The 18,424-nt window shown below is 35.2% G+C and overlaps 2 protein-coding genes across 3 annotated transcripts; both read left to right on the top strand.

Moving 5' to 3' along the window:
- The first annotated feature begins 1,122 nt into the window (after positions 1–1,122).
- LOC117788198 (microsomal glutathione S-transferase 1) lies at positions 1,123–2,355 on the top strand. Of its 2 annotated transcripts, none has more exons than XM_034626879.1 (2): positions 1,123–1,273; positions 1,845–2,355. In XM_034626879.1, exons 1-2 carry the CDS (start codon positions 1,142–1,144, stop codon positions 2,169–2,171), a joined length of 459 nt encoding a protein of 152 aa, XP_034482770.1. In that variant the 5' UTR covers positions 1,123–1,141; the 3' UTR covers positions 2,172–2,355. The 2 variants fall into 2 exon arrangements, with proteins under 2 accessions (XP_034482770.1, XP_034482781.1); XM_034626890.1 differs by lacking the exon at positions 1,123–1,273 and adding an exon at positions 1,539–1,733 and having other exon boundaries at positions 1,845–2,321.
- A 2,053-nt stretch (positions 2,356–4,408) lies between these two features.
- On the top strand, positions 4,409–10,108 carry LOC117793299 (E3 ubiquitin-protein ligase RNF185). The gene is made up of 4 exons (XM_034633586.1): positions 4,409–4,588; positions 8,931–9,528; positions 9,601–9,767; positions 9,851–10,108. Exons 2-4 carry the CDS (start codon positions 9,002–9,004, stop codon positions 9,949–9,951), a joined length of 795 nt encoding a protein of 264 aa, XP_034489477.1. The 5' UTR covers positions 4,409–4,588; positions 8,931–9,001; the 3' UTR covers positions 9,952–10,108.
- The last annotated feature ends 8,316 nt before the right edge of the window (positions 10,109–18,424 follow it).

Here is an 18,424-nt window from a genome sequence, read left to right as displayed (position 1 = left end):
TGATCCAGAAGAAGATGAATCTAGGTATGTTAGATTAGGTCATTAACATTAATTAATTTGTATCAAAATTTACTTTTTACAGAACAAATACAGGGTTGTCATAGCAATTTTGCGCGACTTAGCCTTTCCTACAAGTCTATATTCACAGCTTCTGAACTAATTCGAAAATTATTCGCTTTTTGTTTTCAAGTTAGGGTAATTACAGCAATTTGTTAGTTTTTGTATGTTCATTTAATAGTTGTCATTCACGTGACCACAAGTATAGTTAATAGTCGACATTGTGATACGCTTTTTATAGCCTGTATGACTGTTTTGATCTGTGGAAAGGTATTTTATAAAAAAAAAAGAAATGTATGAATTCATAAAGTATATGTATGTAATTATATTTAGCATCGATTTAGCCCCGGCCTTCAGATAGTCTTTCTAGGGACACAATGTTAATTAGAGAACTTTTATTTGTATTTATTTGTTTGTTTATTTATTTGTTTTTTATATAAATACATACCTATGAATTCAAATGTGGAATATTTTAGAAAAGCTTAAGCCAAGAGTGGAAAGGGGCTATTTCATTTCATAAAGATGCAAGTGGAAAATGACATTTAAGTTAACAATCTAACATATAATTATAGAATATTCTAGAAACTAAATAAGTGTAGTTCTGATTACACTGAGAATTAAATTGGCATTTTTTCTATACCTTTACCAAACCCACTTTTCTAACACAAATGGGTCACCAGATAAAACTACCGCTTTAAAAATTTGTTTATGGTTGAACTTTTTTCGAATTATAATCTAGCAGATTTTCTTAAAATGCTCTCGATAATTTTTTGTTGTCGCGTAAAGTTGCATTTTCTGACATCTACTTATATTTATGTACATATATCTGTTAAACATTCATATACAGTTTTTAATTAAAATCAATAGTTTGACCGGTTTACAGACCTACCTTACCTAATGTTATTCAACCTGACACTGCAACAACGTTGACATGTGTATATCTGTACATACATACATATAATATGTACGTTAAGTGAATACGATTTTAATGGAATAGTCGTCTAAGGGAAGGCAGCTTTAAAAGCAGCTTTGGATAGAGATTAAATGACAGTCGTAAGTTGCAGGTGCATCTAAAAGAGTCATAATGTCACTGCATCTAGAACTAATCTCTTTGGACAACAGGGTGTTTCGCTGCTATATGGGGTGGACTGCACTGCTGGTGCTCAAAATGTTTGCAATGAGCCTATTGACTGGTCTATGGCGATTTATTAGTTTGGTGAGTTTTGGTTTGGTGCTGTCAGTGTGACTAGGCGCTTTTTAAATACTTGAACCTAAAACAAAATATACAAACATATACTTACACATGTATTTATGATTGTATGTATATATGTATGTATGGCGCTATCAGTCGGTGAGCAAAGCGCGAATGAGCGAGCGCAAGAGAGCAATAGAAACCGGCATATGCATACACAAACACATACACATGTGCATACACCCGTATATACATATAAACTAAGAACTTTCGATGCTCTCATGCCAGTTGAAAGTGTGCATCACGTAGAGACGGTCGTTCAGTAGATTTGTTAAAATAATTCAAACTAAAAGCAAATATGAGTTTGGAACTACTAAGTCTTAATAACCCGGTATTCAAGAGCTATACGTTCTGGTCCGGTGTTTTGGTGCTTAAAATGTTGGCAATGGCCATGCTCACGGCTATGCAGCGCTTCAAGACAAAGGTAAGCGGGGGAAGGGGAAACCGTTTGGTGGCTGGGTCAAAGTCCGTTTATGGTGAAAGCGCTTCGATTCGGACAATATTTAACTTGTTGTTGTTGGTCGGTACTTTTCAGACATTTGCCAATCCGGAGGATTTGATGTCGCCAAAACTGAAGGTTAAATTTGATGACCCCAACGTGGAGCGTGTGCGTCGTGCTCATCGCAATGATCTCGAGAACATTCTGCCCTTCTTCATTATCGGCTTGCTGTACACTCTGACGAATCCCAGTGCATTCCTGGCCATTAACTTATTCCGTGCCGTTGGCATCGCCCGTGTCGCTCACACCTTGGTGTATGCCGTTGTAGTGGTGCCTCAACCAGCTCGGGCGCTTGCCTTTTTTGTGGCACTGTTGGCCACAGTTTACATGGCATTGCAAGTGGTCCTGGCCGCTGCCTTCTAAGCTGGCGAATATAATTTTATGACTTATTATTATTCAAAAGTAGTCGATTAAACAAATGTTCAGTACAGCAAGTAAACAGCAGATATTTATACTGACTGTCATATCTATACACAATTACAATTTTTGAAAAATGTTTACTTGAACTTTAATATTCTTATATTAAATTTTTTAATTGAAAAAAATACGAATTTGAATTTAAAATAATGTAATTGTTTTGAACTTTTTTTATTTACTTATAATTTATTACTTTTTTTTTAAATAGCGTATAAGAGGAAAGGTAAAAGTCTGTTAAGCTGGGCCAATTCCAAAGAAAAACTCCAAAGAAAAAGAAACACCGAATGGAGGCCGATTTATTATGAATTTAGCCATAAAAATTATTTTAAGGGCTTAACTAGTTTTTTTGTTTTTTTCTTTGAAGTTTCCAATCAAAATCGCCTATTTTTGTTGTTGCTTTGTGCAACTTGTCAGTTTACAGCTCGTATACCAGCACTGATTTTTCACACAGTCTCAAGTAGCTTCTTAAATATCTCTAAAAACTTCAGTCTAGATGTGTTGGGAAGTGTAAATAGAGGACCGTAGACAAAAAACTTAAAAAAAAATATCGCGCGAAATAAATTAAAGAAAATTACATTCTGCACCATGCACAAAAAGGTTAGACTTCATATTACATGCCGAATGAAATTTTTTTTTAAATTTATATATTTTTGACTTAAATTTGTATATTAAATTTAATATTGCTCGTCACAAAATTGGATATTAGAAATTTTGGGATATAGAAAGACTTTCATCACTAGACTTTTAGCTCGTAAGAGGTTTTTTTTGGAAGATGTCAGACAATTTTTAATTTCATATGCTTTTGACATTGATGATTTGAAAGAAGGTTATTTTTAAATTTGGAGTAAGCAGGATACCATGTCACGCCGAAGCTTGAGGCATTAAATTTTAGACTGATTGTTCCAATGGCAGCTATATGATATAGTCATAAAGTTTGTGCGGAATGTATTAGACAAACTTTAATGCATGTTGACAGATTGAAATATATCAAAATATACGGGCCTGTTCCAAATTCCGAACGCGAGTGGAATTGCCGCAAATCGAGTTGATTGCTGTTCCGAATTCTGCAAATCGACAAGAATTGTCGTTTTCAAAACGTGTGCTGTTTTAGAACGGAATCAAAAGTAAATGCTACATAAAGCATTCAAATAATTCCCTAAAACAATAAACTAAAAATTCATCACTACTTCAACTGTTTAAGGTTTAAAGTTCATTGGCTAAAACAACTGATACGGTCGATGACTTACTGCTATCGAAACGTTTGAAAAGTAAAAACAAGTCTATTTCGGTCGGAATTGGGAACAGCAAATAGTAAAACGTTCGTTTTGAAAACGTTCAAAATTCGGAACAGGCCTGATAAAAAAGTTTTTCATACTAAAACTTGATTTTCGACCGATCGTTCCAATAGCAGCTATATGATATAGGGGACCGATTTGAGCCAATTTTGGTCAGGATGTATGCAGCTGACGAATATGCATTATCGTTAAGAGTGGTTGAGACATCTCAAAAAAAAAAACAAAAAAGATTTCCATACTAAAACGTGTTTTTTTTTACCGATCGTTCCTAAGGCAGCTACAGGGTTGCCCATCTAGCATGCTATTTGAACTACCTATTATTTCCATTTTGAAATGCATTATCTGTCAGATTGGTGAGATGTCTCAAAAAACAAAAAAGTTTTTCGTACTAAAACGTGATTTTCGACCGACCGAAAAATTTATGGATTTAGTTAACATTAGTTGAAAATAAATAAATATTTATATTTATTTAAAATAAATAAAAATTGTTGGAGCCGATTTGTCATAAACCGCCAAAATGTAAACTTAAAAAACCTTTTTTTCAACTGTAAAATGTTACCTGAGAACTTTACAAAAAAATTTAAAGGTACGCCTTAAAGCTCTTAGAAATATCTTTCCAACAATATATAGAACATATCACTGCCGTCCGCAGTAATTTTTATTTTATTTGCAATTTCAGCAATTTTTTGGGAACAGCTACTTTTTCCTCTAAAAAGTGGGCAATACTGGCCTCAGAGTTGATTTTGTAAAATCTTCTAGTGTGACCATAATTCACTTAAATCAAAATAAGGAAAAAACGTAAAAACTTACTTATCGATATTTATTGTGACATTAACCAGAAAAATCGAAATATCGATACAACAAATAAATATATCTAGGCTGATTCTCACAACCCGTCAAATAAAAGGCATCGCTTTGATTCTGGCCACTTAATTTTTTTTTTTATTGCAAACTGTTTAAATTACATTAAATGTAAAACACAATAATTAGTTGTAGCGTCTGTTTTGTGAATGTCTGTTGAACATATACGGAAATTAATTACGTGTGCATATGATACATTATTGAAAGGTATGTATATATGTATGTGTATGGTTGCGTGTATTTACGTAGTAGGCACACATATACTGGCCAGACCCGACCAAATTTGCTTGGGGGGAAAAACAAAATAAACACAATTGTACTTTACGGAGATCGTGCAGAAATTTTTATCATCAACATCTCATGTGACGCCAGCAAAAGAAAGTAAATGTGAGTGGCCAAAATACTTGTAGAATGGATTGCAGTTGGACCAAAACAATCCAACAATAACAGTAACGTATCGCATAGAACATGCAATTGTGTGTGTGTGTGTGTATTTATTGTGCGCACAAACATTTGTAGCTCTGTACATGTATGCATATGTATATGCATGTGATAGATAATCGTAATATTTGTATGCACTATAATATACACACCCTGTGGTTCGCGTGACCGAAGAAAACCTAGGGAATAAGCTTGGGATTGGTGGTAGTACCTAGTAGCACATGGAACACTTTCATATAAATTTTCTGACGAATTTTTCGACTACATGTCTGCAAAACGCAACTTCCCTAGTACCAAGTGTGCCGAACAATCGTTAGGACGTTCTAGATGGGTATTTCGCTAGAACAAAGTAAAAAAAACAAAAATTTAATATAGTTTCTTATTTTTTACTGCGATATATATATATATTTATAATTTTTTTCTGGATTCGAGCTTCGAGTTAGAAGCGATATGCAGAAGCTATATGTCTGAAATGCTTCAGTTATTTGGTTTTCATTTTTAAATTAAATTTTTATTTCTGCCCGTGTCGGTATTCGAACTCCCATTTTTTGAGACTGAAGCGGCGACTCTAACCACTGCGCCACTGACCGTCATTAAATTATGACTTGATAAAACTGAGATAATATTTGCGCCAAGTAAAACGTGCAAAACAAGTGGACAAAGCAGAGAAAAAACCGAACCGAAATTTCTCTTCGATTTTGCTCGTTTTCTTTGGGTATCTCTTGCTTGCACTGTTTTTCGGTTATTTGCCTAGCGCCCTCTGCATTACTTGAAGCTAACGAATTAGCTAACTACCAGTGGTGAATCACGGAAATAGAATTTCCCTAGCACCTCTGCATAACTTGAACCTAACCACTTAGTTCGCTACTAGTGACGCACCACGGAGCTAGCACTGGGTGATGCCTCAACACTAGCCGAACTGCAGGGCACTCATATGTATGTTATGTGTGTATAAGTGAAGAAGTGTATGTCAGATACAAAGTACACACTTGCTCTTATAAATACACATATATAGACACAGTCAAGCTAAAAGCTTGCCTACTGAGTCTGCCTCGATTAAATAAAACCAGACCATATATACATAGAGACATTCTCAATATGCACAAATGTGATTAATGTTAGTTAAACGAATTAATTGGTTCTCCCAGGTACGTAGTATTGATATCCGGAGCTGATTGTAACTCCAAGCGGCCGGTGTCGTCGTTATCTTCAAAACATCACGTGGTTCATATTTTGGGTGGCATTCAGCAGATTCAGATAATTGATCGCCAATTATGATGCGTTTTGCAACAGAACGCACTTGTGAAAGATGTGGTCAAATTTTATAAAAATCTTGATTCTCCCTCAGGTCGTCTGTACAATTTCATAGATCTATATTTTCCTAAATATCCATGCGATCTTAAGTGCCAAAGTAGCTCAATCGGGGTCTTTCTGCAAATCTAGTTTTGGTCGGTCAGGACTTCCCCAAAAATTGCAATTACTTGATTACCCCCTCCTTACATATTTTTTTGTGGGTCTGTTATGTACTTCCTGACAATGTTCCAGATCAATGTAAAAGTGTGCCTTTTCGCACGATCGCACTAAATAAATTTGATAAAAAATTCTGATAGCAAGCTGATTTGTATAGGTATCACGTGATTCGGCAAGTACTGATTAAGATTATACATCAATCCAACTTGTATAGACGATACATAGAAATAATGATGCATTAAGAGGCGCTAAAATGTGTGCGTTTGCTATCATTATACCGTTGCAGAGGGAATTATAAAATTATTAAAAAGTAGAATGGTCGCTAACCACACAAAAACACCATTATTAAATGGTATTATATTTTGTTATTTTGCTTAATATTATTATACATATTTGTACTTGAGTATCTTTTAAGATTAAATGGAATTGAATATGAAAATGTTTTCAACTAGAAACAAGTACATTTCGAGATTAGTTCAAGAATTTTGTGTACTTAAACTAGTATGTTTTGATCTTATACAGACTTGAATTGTACACAAATCGTACTTAATGTATGTCAGAAATATCTCGTTTAAAATTTCCGGATTAATTTGTTGACTTAAAAATTCTTGGAAATTTCAGAAAACATGGTTTTTATATCGAGCCCTATTTTCGCCATTTTTTCCGAAAGTTGTTTTTTGGTGCAAATGTGTTCATAATTACTAATCGCATCTGCACCAAAAATATTAAATTTTAGTTTTATATATTTACGTAGATACTGCCCTGTCAATTATAACGTAAGCGACACTCGACATACGAAACACGACACACGATAACTCAAAAGACCTTCGAATGTAAAATTTGCTTTTTGGCGCTAACGTTATTAATGCAAATAGGGCTCGATATGGTTTGAACCTTTATAACATAGATGCATAACAAAACACAGGCGTCTTTTAAGATAAATCTTACGTAAGTCAATGGAGAAACGGCATTAGAACAACATTTTATAGCTAGGGATGGCTTCCTTGTGGAGTGGTTTTGACCTTTAGTATTAAAAAAAGTTAGTGTTGTCGAGATATCAAAACCAATCTCACAGAATATCAATTTGTTGTTGTCATACACTTTTTTTTTTACCATAGGAGAGATCGGTTGAGCATCACTCTTTAGTGTGAAAAATTTTCTTATTATATATGAACCAATCCCACAGGTTGCGTATCTGGTAATGTTTTTATATATCCTGACTAAATTTGTTTCAGATCGGTTCACTATTTTATATAGCTGCCATAAGAACAATCGGTCGAATATCAACCTTTATTATTAAAAACATTTGTTATTTTTAAAGATGCTTCAAACAAACTCACAAATTGTGTAATCTATATTGTCTTATACATCTTCACCAATTTTAGTTGAAATCTGACCACTATATCATATATTTGCCATAGGAACGATCGCTCAACATTAACCTTTTGTATGAAAAACTTTGTTTTTTATATAACATATCTTAAACAAACAAGCAGATTGTATATTTTCTATTGTTTAAACATCCTGTCCAATTTTGTTTGAAATCGGATCACTATTCATTTAGCTGCCTTACCAAAATCAACTATTAGTAAGAAAACCTCATATTTTTTAAGATATTTTAACCAAACTCATAAATAGGGTATTTTGCATCGACTGTTTTGAAAGCTTCTGTTGTTTTTTAAGATTTTTCAACCAAGCTTTCTAATTACCTTATATATCCTGATCAAATTTGGTTTAAACTGAATCATACAGCTGTCATAGGAACAATCGGTTGAAAATCAATCTTTAGTTTTAAAAACATTTTTAGTTTTTAACGATATTTTAAACATCTAAATTTAAAACAATTTGAAATATATAAGATATAATTTTTCCTTATTTTTATAGTTTTGCCTTAGTTTTTTTTTACCACTTCAGTGAAATTTTCACCATGTCCCATTTTAAACATAATCACACCATTAAAAATTTGCGAATTTTGCAGAAATCGTTCTGTTGGTCATAATTTTACACAATAATATCTTAATTGAGTTATTTCATACGTTTAACATCAATTTAATATAGAAAATTATTCCCGTTTCTATTATTTTTTCCAAGTCAGAAATGAGGTCATTTTACAGCGCATACAGGAACTATTTCGCCCGTAATAGGCCGAATTAAAGTCCCGATATCCTGGAACCATGGACACTAGATTTAAAGCGTGACCTTTCAAACCTTTGCAAACCTTTCAAAGATTTTTTTAGCTTCAATTATAAAATCCGTAATATTCTTAATAGGCCTATTTTTTGTAACCAAAAATTTCTAGTAGTATACTACTTAAAAATTAAAGTCATTTTAGGCATAAAATCAAAACATTATTTTTGAATTATTTGGAGAGAACGAACGTATTTAAGTGCAGCTGGGGTATTTCATCCATTTTAGTCCATTGACCGCTTATGTTGAAAACGTGTTCACTATTGATTGGTAGTTGAGTATTTGTAGGTTTTCAGCTCACCACCCTCTACCTACACGCACAACAAAACACATATATACACACTCACGCAAATATTGTCAATTAGCCGAAGTTGAAGGTTCACACCAGTTAATAATATATATATTTGTTGCGGTTTGTTTCTATTTTTCCCTAATTGCCGTCCTACACTAGAACGTTAATTCATCCAAACAAAATATATCCAAGGCAAAGACTCATTTGAAACAACGTTTAACGTGTCGACCATGGAAGCAGCGACAGCGACTCTGGTTGGCGAACCACAGATGCCAACGGCGCCAGAGCTGCCCACGACATCACCCAATGGTAGCAACACTTCCTCCGCCGGTACGTCGGATCGCGTGGACACCGACAATATTGGCTGGACTCGGGATAAAACAACAACTGAAAACACATCGGAGTTGCGGGCAACGTCATATTCCTTCACAGGCAGCGCTCTATCCAGCGGTAACGTTGCAGACCTCAATGAAACGGGCGCTTCTGGTGCGACGCCGTCGTCAACTCCAAATGAACCGAGCAACGACAAAGACAAGGAGCAAAATGATGAATCGCTGTACGAGTGCAATATCTGTTTGGACACAGCCAAGGATGCTGTGGTTAGTATGTGTGGCCATTTGTTCTGTTGGCCCTGCTTGCACCAGTGGTTGTTGACGCGACCAAATCGCAAACTCTGTCCCGTTTGCAAGGCAGCCGTTGACAAAGACAAAGTAATACCGCTCTACGGTCGCAATAGTACGCGCCAGGAGGATCCCCGGTATGCTAGCAATTAATGCAGTTATGCGATTTAAATCAGTCAACTGAATTTTGTGTTTATTTTTTGTTTTAGTAATAAGGTGCCGCCACGTCCCGCCGGACAGCGTACAGAGCCAGAGCCAGCACCGGGCTTCTTAGGGTTTGGCTTTGGAGATGGATTTCACTTGTCATTTGGTATTGGTGCTTTTCCTTTTGGATTTTTTACATCTACGCTCAATTTGGGCGAACCACGTCCGGCACGTAAGTTCCAAGACAACGAACTAAATCACAGCCATCAAAGTAGACGCATAGTAACTAATACTTTTCTTTCTTGCAACTTTTAGCTGCTAATCGTGGTACCACACAGTACGAGGATGAGCAGACACTGTCCAGACTATTTATATATCTCGCCTTTCTCTGCATCGGGTGGCTGCTATTTGCCTAGCAACTTTTCCGCACCACGGCAATTCAATGAACACAACCCAACAACACCTTCAAAGGAATCAATAGGAATAGCAACAACAGTAACAACAACAACAAAAAAATGAAATAAAGGCAACAACTCAATAACATACCCGGAATACCGCTAAAACCAAAACAACAGGGACTTAGGAGTATAATCCAGCCCCCAAAATCCAGCAGTTATTCCCTTTGTGATTTCACGACATGCTGTCTTTTGGATATTTTGAAACAAAAATTGTTTCTTTTAAAGTTTCGCGTGCTATAGTTTCAGCATCGTAGAAAGGATATTTGTTCACCCAAAACACTTCAGATATTTGATTGTCAAGAACACTTCTCAAATGAATTATTTGGTGTACCCCATGCTTATACAATCCTTTCTGCATGTACTTTGATCGTAATTGAATATATAAACGAACCTGTATTGTATAAATTAATTAAAACTAAAAAAAAAACTTTTAAAAGACACATGCATTCTTATAATAGATATTGGATTTTTATTGAACAATGCTCAAGTGCCAGTGCAGTTTAAAGCTTTTGAGTTTAATTTTGTGAATGTATATGTAACAATAAACAATAGTTCGTGGCAATGAAATATGCAAGGTCTCTGATTCCTTTCAAAATCGGTTTTGAAATACCAGAATATGTGTACTTTATAATGACTTATTTACTATACATCATATTCAAATTTCAAAGTGTACGATCGATCGAATTTCGCAAGGTTTTTTATTTCTAAATCAGTTTAAGAAACTACCAGCAAATTTAACCGAAACGAATATTGGTTTGTTTATTGTCGCCTTTCAAACCGGTAATCGGTTTGTTTTGGCTTAAAAACACCGGCATGATTTCCGTACGAAAGTAAAAAAATTGGATTTAAAATTGTTAACAACTTTTTCTTCTGTAAATCTTTCCTTTACATAGTTTATTTTAGTAATGTTTATTTAGTATTTAGCAGAATAGTGTTAAGCAAAAACCAAACTATACAACAAAATTCTTTGATTTCAAAGCAGAAGATCTGTCTAATGAGATCAGTTTTCTTATTACAAATAAAAAACAAAATTAGTTTGAAAAACGATGATTTTACACCTTAACAACATGATTACATTAAATGTTTTACTGTCCCATTCTCTCTGCGTTGTATTTAGCTCGGTAGACAAAAATGAATACTAGAGCCTATTAGATTCGAGACAAATTATGGTACACTATATTGAACACCTTTATCTCCGAGATTTTAAGAGTAAGAGGAACCAAATTTGGTGACAATACTCTTAGGATATGAATGTTTTTTTTTAAATTTGGCCACGACCACTTCCGCCCACGTAAATGAAAAAAATGTATTAACAAGAGAAATCTTAAAGCTACAGCTTTGGAACTTCCCACACATAATGGGGGGGACGAGTCCTAACGTGTGCTGAAATCATCTAAACCGGTTAATAAACAGAGAAGATATTTAAGGAGATATGTTGTTGTCATATGGATAATCATTTGAATCTCATAGACTATAAGAGCTAGAGCTGCCAAATTTGACAGTACTGCTTTGTTATGCACGCAATTTATTAGGTACTAAGTTCAAATTCAGCATACGTATAGATTACCATCTTAATGATGTATGCTGCAATTTCATTGCAATCAAATAGTAAGCAACAAAGGTTTTTCTCTTTTGTGCTTTTTCTTGCTCCTTTTAGAACTCCCATAACAAATTTTTTTTTGTATCAGCTTGAAAATATCCTATGGTCAGCATTTTTAGTAATTGTAAGTGTAACTAACGCTAAAAATTGAGGTGCAGTTTTGAAAATGTATAGAGCTTACTAGAAATAGGTTTAAAGATATGACTAAGTTTTTTTTTAAATCCCATGTCTAATGAATTAGTTTAGTAGTTCGACATTATTGAGGGAGCCTCTTAAGCCTACAAAATCTGACTGCAGAATTCAGACATCCACATTAGTAGCAAAGCATCCAATCACTCTTACTACTTCTATTGAGGATATTATTGAAGGCACCCTCTATATTGAGGAACGCCGCAACGCAACATCTTTCTGTTTAGGGTACTCTCGATACTGCAGTGCGAACGTAAGTGATGTCCGGTTCTTAGATACAGATATAGCAGTCGTTCCAGCGCTCTCAGTCATAATTATGTTGGACTGATTGGTCTGTAGTCCTTTGCAGAGCAGTGGCTTATCTTTTCTGCTTTTGGAATGAATTTCACTCTCACTTCTCAGATTTTTGGGATGTGTCACTCTGCGAAGCATGACAAAAAGACATGGCAAGAGATTCCTTTCGAATCGCTTCTGTCGATAATGAGTACCGAAGCTCAGGCTTCGAGATTAAGTTGGCTAGAGTCCAATTCGCTAGGCGCATTCGCTTGCTTTCAGAAGCCTTCGCCGAGTCGTCCGATTCGTGACAGAGCTGTTCCTTCTCTATTTTCTGTACGTTTTTGCTTTTTGGTGCCGGGTTGGATAGTCCCATCAAAGTATTCACGGTTACCTCCTGAGTCCTTTTATCAACCGGCTGTGGTGACTGCACTAAATCTAAATTAACATTTATTCATTAGATTTGCACTTCGCAGCAACGGACAATGTTGCAACAGTTACAAAATTCACCAAAAATATTTAAAATTGATTGGAACGTCCTCAATATATTCTAGCAATACTGATGACGACGAAGATATTGATGGAACCTTAAAATTATTATCTAAATAATTTTGTTCTGTTCTGCACATAAAAATTTTAAGAAAATTTTAATTTTATGATTTGTCCAGTTTTTCTGACCCTTTTTAAAATTGTTGTCCTTTTTTTGTCCTTTTCTTGAGATCCGTCAATCCAGTTATCTGATCGAATTATGGCAGCACTGATTCGCTGTTGCATTTCGTTTTAGTTAAGTAGCGCGCTCTCACAAGCAAATTGTTTTTGTGTTTTGCTCTCTTGTTTAGAGCTTCATTTGAGTGCCTCCCGCTCTTTTTACATGCGCAATTTCTGCCTTTCTGCCTGTTGATTATCTGTTTAACCCCTGTTAGAAATATGTCGTGCTGCAAGAAAAACTGAACTATCAAGTGCGCTGATGATTCTGAGCAACCGAGATTTATTTATTGTTGGTGGTGTGAGAATGTCATGCATGCAAAGTTTGAGGGACTAACAGGTCGAGATTGTGATAGGATCATTGCCGTTTCTAAAGAGGAATGTCGTAGGGATGTCGAAATGTCATCGAAATATCGATGGATATTTTTTGGTGATGATATATTTTTCTTCGATATTTTTTTCTAGCGATAATATCAATATCGATATAATTATTTGATATTTTTAGCGATATTTTTAGCCGTTGCGTTTGCCGTTTTCACTAATATTTTTTTCTTATTTCGTGAAACATGAACGGCATATTTTAGGTTGCGACTGGATATTTATATCATCGATATTATCGATATTTTCTAGTAAAAAATATCAAATATAAATAATATTTTTTTATATCAAAATATTTTTGATATTGATATTTTTTAAAATATCAACATTCCTAGAATGTAGTGCAGTGAAATGGTCTTCTCCAGTATGAGTTGACTTACTTATTGATTTCTCAAGAATGTATAATTCTGTGAGAAACCAATCCATTGGCTTCTCGTCCCTATCAAGACGCTTCGCCAACGATGTCCTTATCGGCCTCTCCGAGTATTGTCAACCTATTCAATTCTTCTACACCTTCTGCAGGTGATTCTATCACTCAGGCAACTGAATCAGCCCAAGTCATCGTGTCTTCGGTGCGGGCTGGATCTGGTCGGAAAGGTAGACCTCCTCGCAATGCAAGGCCTAACAATAGGACTGATAACGTAGCTGCCTCTACATCGGAGATCCCTATTTTAAATGTTTTTGCTTCTCGTAAGTAAGTATTTGTGTGTAGGTTATCCTCGGACACTACTTGTATATCTGTAGCAGTATACATTTATAGCAAAGTCTCTGCTAATGTCTCAATCACTAAATTTAATTTTGCCACGGCCCGTGAAATAGCATCTTTTAAAATAAGTGTCACTCACGACTCATTTACTGTCATTTGTGATCCAACATTTTGGCCACCACATATGATTGTTTATGAGTTTAAGCCCAAAAGGCGTAGTGAATCCTTGCCTGTTTCTCTTACAGCCGGCAGCTCCAATGTACAGGAGCTCGCCAGTACGGCTTCAAAAAACAAGACCTGCGGCCTGATTTTGCCTGTATTCATTATCAAAATGTTAGAGGCCTCCTTACTAAGATCAGAAAACTATAGTTGAGTAGTATGTCCTTTGATTATAATTGCTTGTCAGAAACTTGGTTAACTCCCACAGTATCTGATTCTGAAGTTATGTCAAGTAATTACCTTTTATATAGAAATGACTCGAAGTGGTGGCGTACTTATTGCCACTAAATCGGTACTTCAGACAGAACGCATTGCTTTTAATGTGAGTACTGATATTGAAATTGTTGCTGTCAAAGTAACTTTTTCAACACGCTAAATTTTTATCACCTGCTCTTATATCCCTCCAAAAGCTCCTACGGCAGTTTACATGCAGCATTTTGCCTGTATTGAAAAAATTAATCTTCAAGTCAAAGTGGTGGTCCCCCTCTATTATGTCAGCAATCACCTCGTCGTTGTTTTGGCAAGGGAAACTATTCATTGCTTAATGAACTAATCCTTGCTACCGACTGGTGCTTTTAAGAAAAGCTACTGACATCGATATTGCCCTTAGTTCTTTCTATGAGACCCTAAATGCACTCTTAGATGTGTGCATTCCAAATTAATTTCCACCGTCTGGTTCTATAAAGCTTCCTTGGCTTAAACCTAGACTTTCTTATTTAAAGAATAATAAATCTAAATATTTTAAAAAATATAAGAAGTCTGGTTCAAGTCTTGACTGGTCTAAGTACACAGTAGCCAAGTCGGACTTCGCCAATTTAAACTCGCTATGCTACGAGAACTATCTAACTCGATGCAGAAGACAGTTTTCCCGTGACCCTAAACAATTTTACAAATTTGTTAACTTGAAGCGTAAGTCCCCCAGTTTACCTTCCTCTTTTTTTTCATGGGATAAATAATGCCAACAACGACTCTGCAGCCGCTGAACTATTTGCTATCTTTTTTCAATCCACCTACTCTGCAATCTCCACTTCCAACTCATCTTATCGTTATCACTGCGGACGGCAGTTCGCGTTAGTGACGAAAGCATCACGAAGGGTGCGAAAGGCGACTAACAATATATACAGCTAATTTGGAAAATTTGCTACGACTGTCCGATCAGATCGAGCTATATACTGATCGAAAGGTTTAGTCCTAACTTACAAAATGGCATACTAAAACTTTTTCTAATTCACCTGGGTCATGAGATACGGGGGTGTAAGTTGGAGGGGAAAAATGTATATGATCGCAGCTTATGTGGCCGTTGGCCGTTCAATCTTTCCATATCTTTGGAAAGAATCTTATATCATTCCCCTCCACAAAAAATGAGGGGAAAAAGGTGGTAAGTTTGATATTTCGAACTACAGAGGCATTGCAAAGCTATCAGCCATTCCTAAATTATTTGAAAAAATTCTTGTTTCTTCCTTGCAGCATCTCTGTAAATCGATAATTTCCCCTGCACGACACGGCTTTATTAAGGGTTGGTCCTTTGCGACCAACTTGCATGAATTTACCTCCCTGGTAAATGATGCATTTTCAGAGAAAAAGCAATCTGATGTCATATACACTGACTTCTGTAAAGCCTTTGACTCTGTGAACCATGACCTCTTACTTTACAAACTTAATTGCATAGGTTTCCCTCCCGCCTTTGTACGTTGTGTTTCAACCTACTTAAAAGGTAAAACCCAAAAAGTGCTTCTTAGGTCAACCATTTCGAGTTCGGTTAATGTTAATTCTAGTGTACCTCAAGGTAGTCACTTGGGGCCTTTATTTTTTACTCTGTTCATTAACGATCTTCCCACTATTATGCCCCATTTTTATATATTAATGTATGCGGATGATGTTAAGCTTATCTTTTCATACACTGATCCCCTTCTTCATAATCGTCTGCAAGACGATTTAAGCGTTGCATCTCAATTGTTCAAAGTGTATGTTCATGACATTTAGTCGTACTAGGCTCTATTTAAGTTCTTATACAATTGACAATAGCCCTTTGCAACGTATAAAATCTGTAAAGGATCTTGGAGTTTTATTTGATTGCAAACTATGCTTCAATTTGCACATCTCCACTATAGTTAATGACGCCAAAGGAGTACTTGGTTTCATAAAGCGCTGGTCGAAAGAATTTAATGATCCTTTTACCACTAAACTCCATTACGTCTCTTTAGTTCGTCCCATCTTGGAATACTGTTTATGCATTTGGAGCCCGCAGTATCAAATAAACTAGAATCGAATTGAATCAGTTCAAAAGCAATTCTTGCTTTTCGCCTTACGTGGTTTTAACTGGGATCCCAACCTTCGTTTACCACCGTACTCCCATAGGCTTCGTCTTCTCAATATTCCGTCTTAAATTAATCGTAGGAAATCTCTTGGTGTTGTTTATCACAAATTAGTTAATGGCGAGATCGATTCTAGTTCCCTTCTGGACCGCCTCACCTTTTCGGTCTCCCGCAGGTCTACTAGGAATTACAAGCCTTTATTTTTTATCTACATGCACTACTGATTACGGTTTACACAGTTCCTTTCGTGTTTTATGCACCAACTACAATAGCCTCTTTCACGTTTTCTCCTCAGAGCTCTCTCTTCCTTCCCAGTGATAGCTTCTTTGAAACTAAAATTTTACTTAAATTACTCCAGCTTTTGCGCAATCTAATTATCACCGATTGCACTTGGTTAAATGCTCAAATTAACTGGTAAGTAAAAACCGATTGCATAATCTCGATGCTTGTGACGAATTAATTCTTTTGTACAATCTCGGGAGAAAAAAATTTAGCCACAGGATAATGAAGCTGTTGACCTTTTTAAAGATGCTGACGGTTTTCTTGCCACGATATTTATCTTTTGTAAAGCACCTACCATGCACAACAGCGACTGTGGATCGTTTCTTTAGTAAGTAAGTTTAAGTTTGAGACTTATGAGCGTGCTGAGAACTCTTGGCAACCAATATCATGAGCAGATAGACCAAATTCAAATATTTAACAAGTTTGCAGAATTTTATTTGAATTTAAATTATACATACTTTATTAAAGCGTCCTTACAAATACACCAGATTCGAACAGTAGCCGAAATCCATTCACCCGCCAGACTTTGCTTGAAATAAATGCAGTATATTTATAACCAAAGTTTTATATACAGGGGTGCAACAGAAAACCAACCATAATTCTCCAAAAAATGTATGGAGTTTTGGAAGATTTTCGGTTGGTTTCGCTTTCTGTGGCAACCCTGATATGCTGTAGTATATAGATTAATAGACAACGTCTTTTCAATATATTAAAATTTTTATTAATGCATTTCAGTGTAAAAATTAAAATGACACATTTTTCCTTACGTAAATTTCACATGTTACTTTCTCCCTTACTCGAGCTCTGTCGCTTTCTTGCATTTTGTTGAACGATAAATATAAAACAAAATACTTATTCATATACATATGTATATATTGTATATAGTATATACTTTTTTATATCATAAATTGCAATTATTTATGTAAATATAAGTAACTGCAATTTTATTGTTTTACATATTCACTGTTCATCCTTGCCTTGTTATTGTTTTCAGTTATCTGTATATCTATTTATAAATTTATTAATAATTGATTTAAGAACTATTATTTGCTGATGATGATAATTCAATCTTGCTTATTACGTAGTACTCGTACCAAAAGTGTATGCATAAACTACAGTGTACTTCACAAAAAAATTTAATGTTCTATTTAGCAAAGCTCCAACATGACTTAAAATGTATTATGAACTGGCAAAGGAACGTGACGGATTGGGGGATGGTTGCAGGAGGTTGGAGGTGAGAAAGAAAGTAGGTGAGTAGGTGAAGGACCTGTTAAACATTACACATGTCCTGCTTTGCACATATATTTAAAAGTTCCGTATGTACACAGATTGCTTACAAACAATTGTTATTGCATATTGAATATGAAACTGAAGCTGAACTTTGAAAAAAAAAAAAAACAAATAACATATATAAAGTTAAACTTTCAAGTGAAAAGAATACCGATTTTAGATTGACAAACCAATTGTACTAAATTATTAAGTTGCAGTGAATACCAGAATCATAAAAAATATTATTATTTGATGTACTCACAATCTAACATGAAGTGTGGATACTGATTCTGCAACTCACATTTGTTCAAAAAATGTCAATCAGTTAATGAAGAGTTTATGTACTTGTGCAATAGACGAATACTCGAATTTTCAGATGGTTTAAAACTAAGTAGCTCTCCGTTTGCTTTGTGGTATAATTTGATTGGGTGTTGGTGGGATGATGTTTGGGGGATAATTTACAACAAATATATATAAAACTAAGATCTTAATGTG

This window comes from Drosophila innubila, chromosome X (assembly GCF_004354385.1).
Source record: "Drosophila innubila isolate TH190305 chromosome X, UK_Dinn_1.0, whole genome shotgun sequence".
In the NCBI taxonomy this organism is placed as follows: Eukaryota; Metazoa; Arthropoda; class Insecta; order Diptera; family Drosophilidae; genus Drosophila; species Drosophila innubila.
Note: the sequence above shows the minus strand (reverse complement) of the source record. Positions and strands in the feature narration are given on the sequence as shown.

Bases quoted from the DNA above. Each gene is read 5' to 3' on its own strand.
- LOC117788198 (XM_034626879.1), top strand. From the start codon at position 1,142: ATGTCACTGCATCTAGAACTAATCTCTTTGGACAACAGGGTGTTTCGC. The intron at 1,274-1,844 runs GTGAGTTTTGGT...GGTACTTTTCAG, and splicing joins TATGGCGATTTATTAGTTTG to ACATTTGCCAATCCGGAGGA.
- LOC117793299 (XM_034633586.1), top strand. From the start codon at position 9,002: ATGGAAGCAGCGACAGCGACTCTGGTTGGCGAACCACAGATGCCAACG. The intron at 9,529-9,600 runs GTATGCTAGCAA...TTTTTGTTTTAG, and splicing joins ACGCGCCAGGAGGATCCCCG to TAATAAGGTGCCGCCACGTC. The intron at 9,768-9,850 runs GTAAGTTCCAAG...TGCAACTTTTAG, and splicing joins GGGCGAACCACGTCCGGCAC to CTGCTAATCGTGGTACCACA.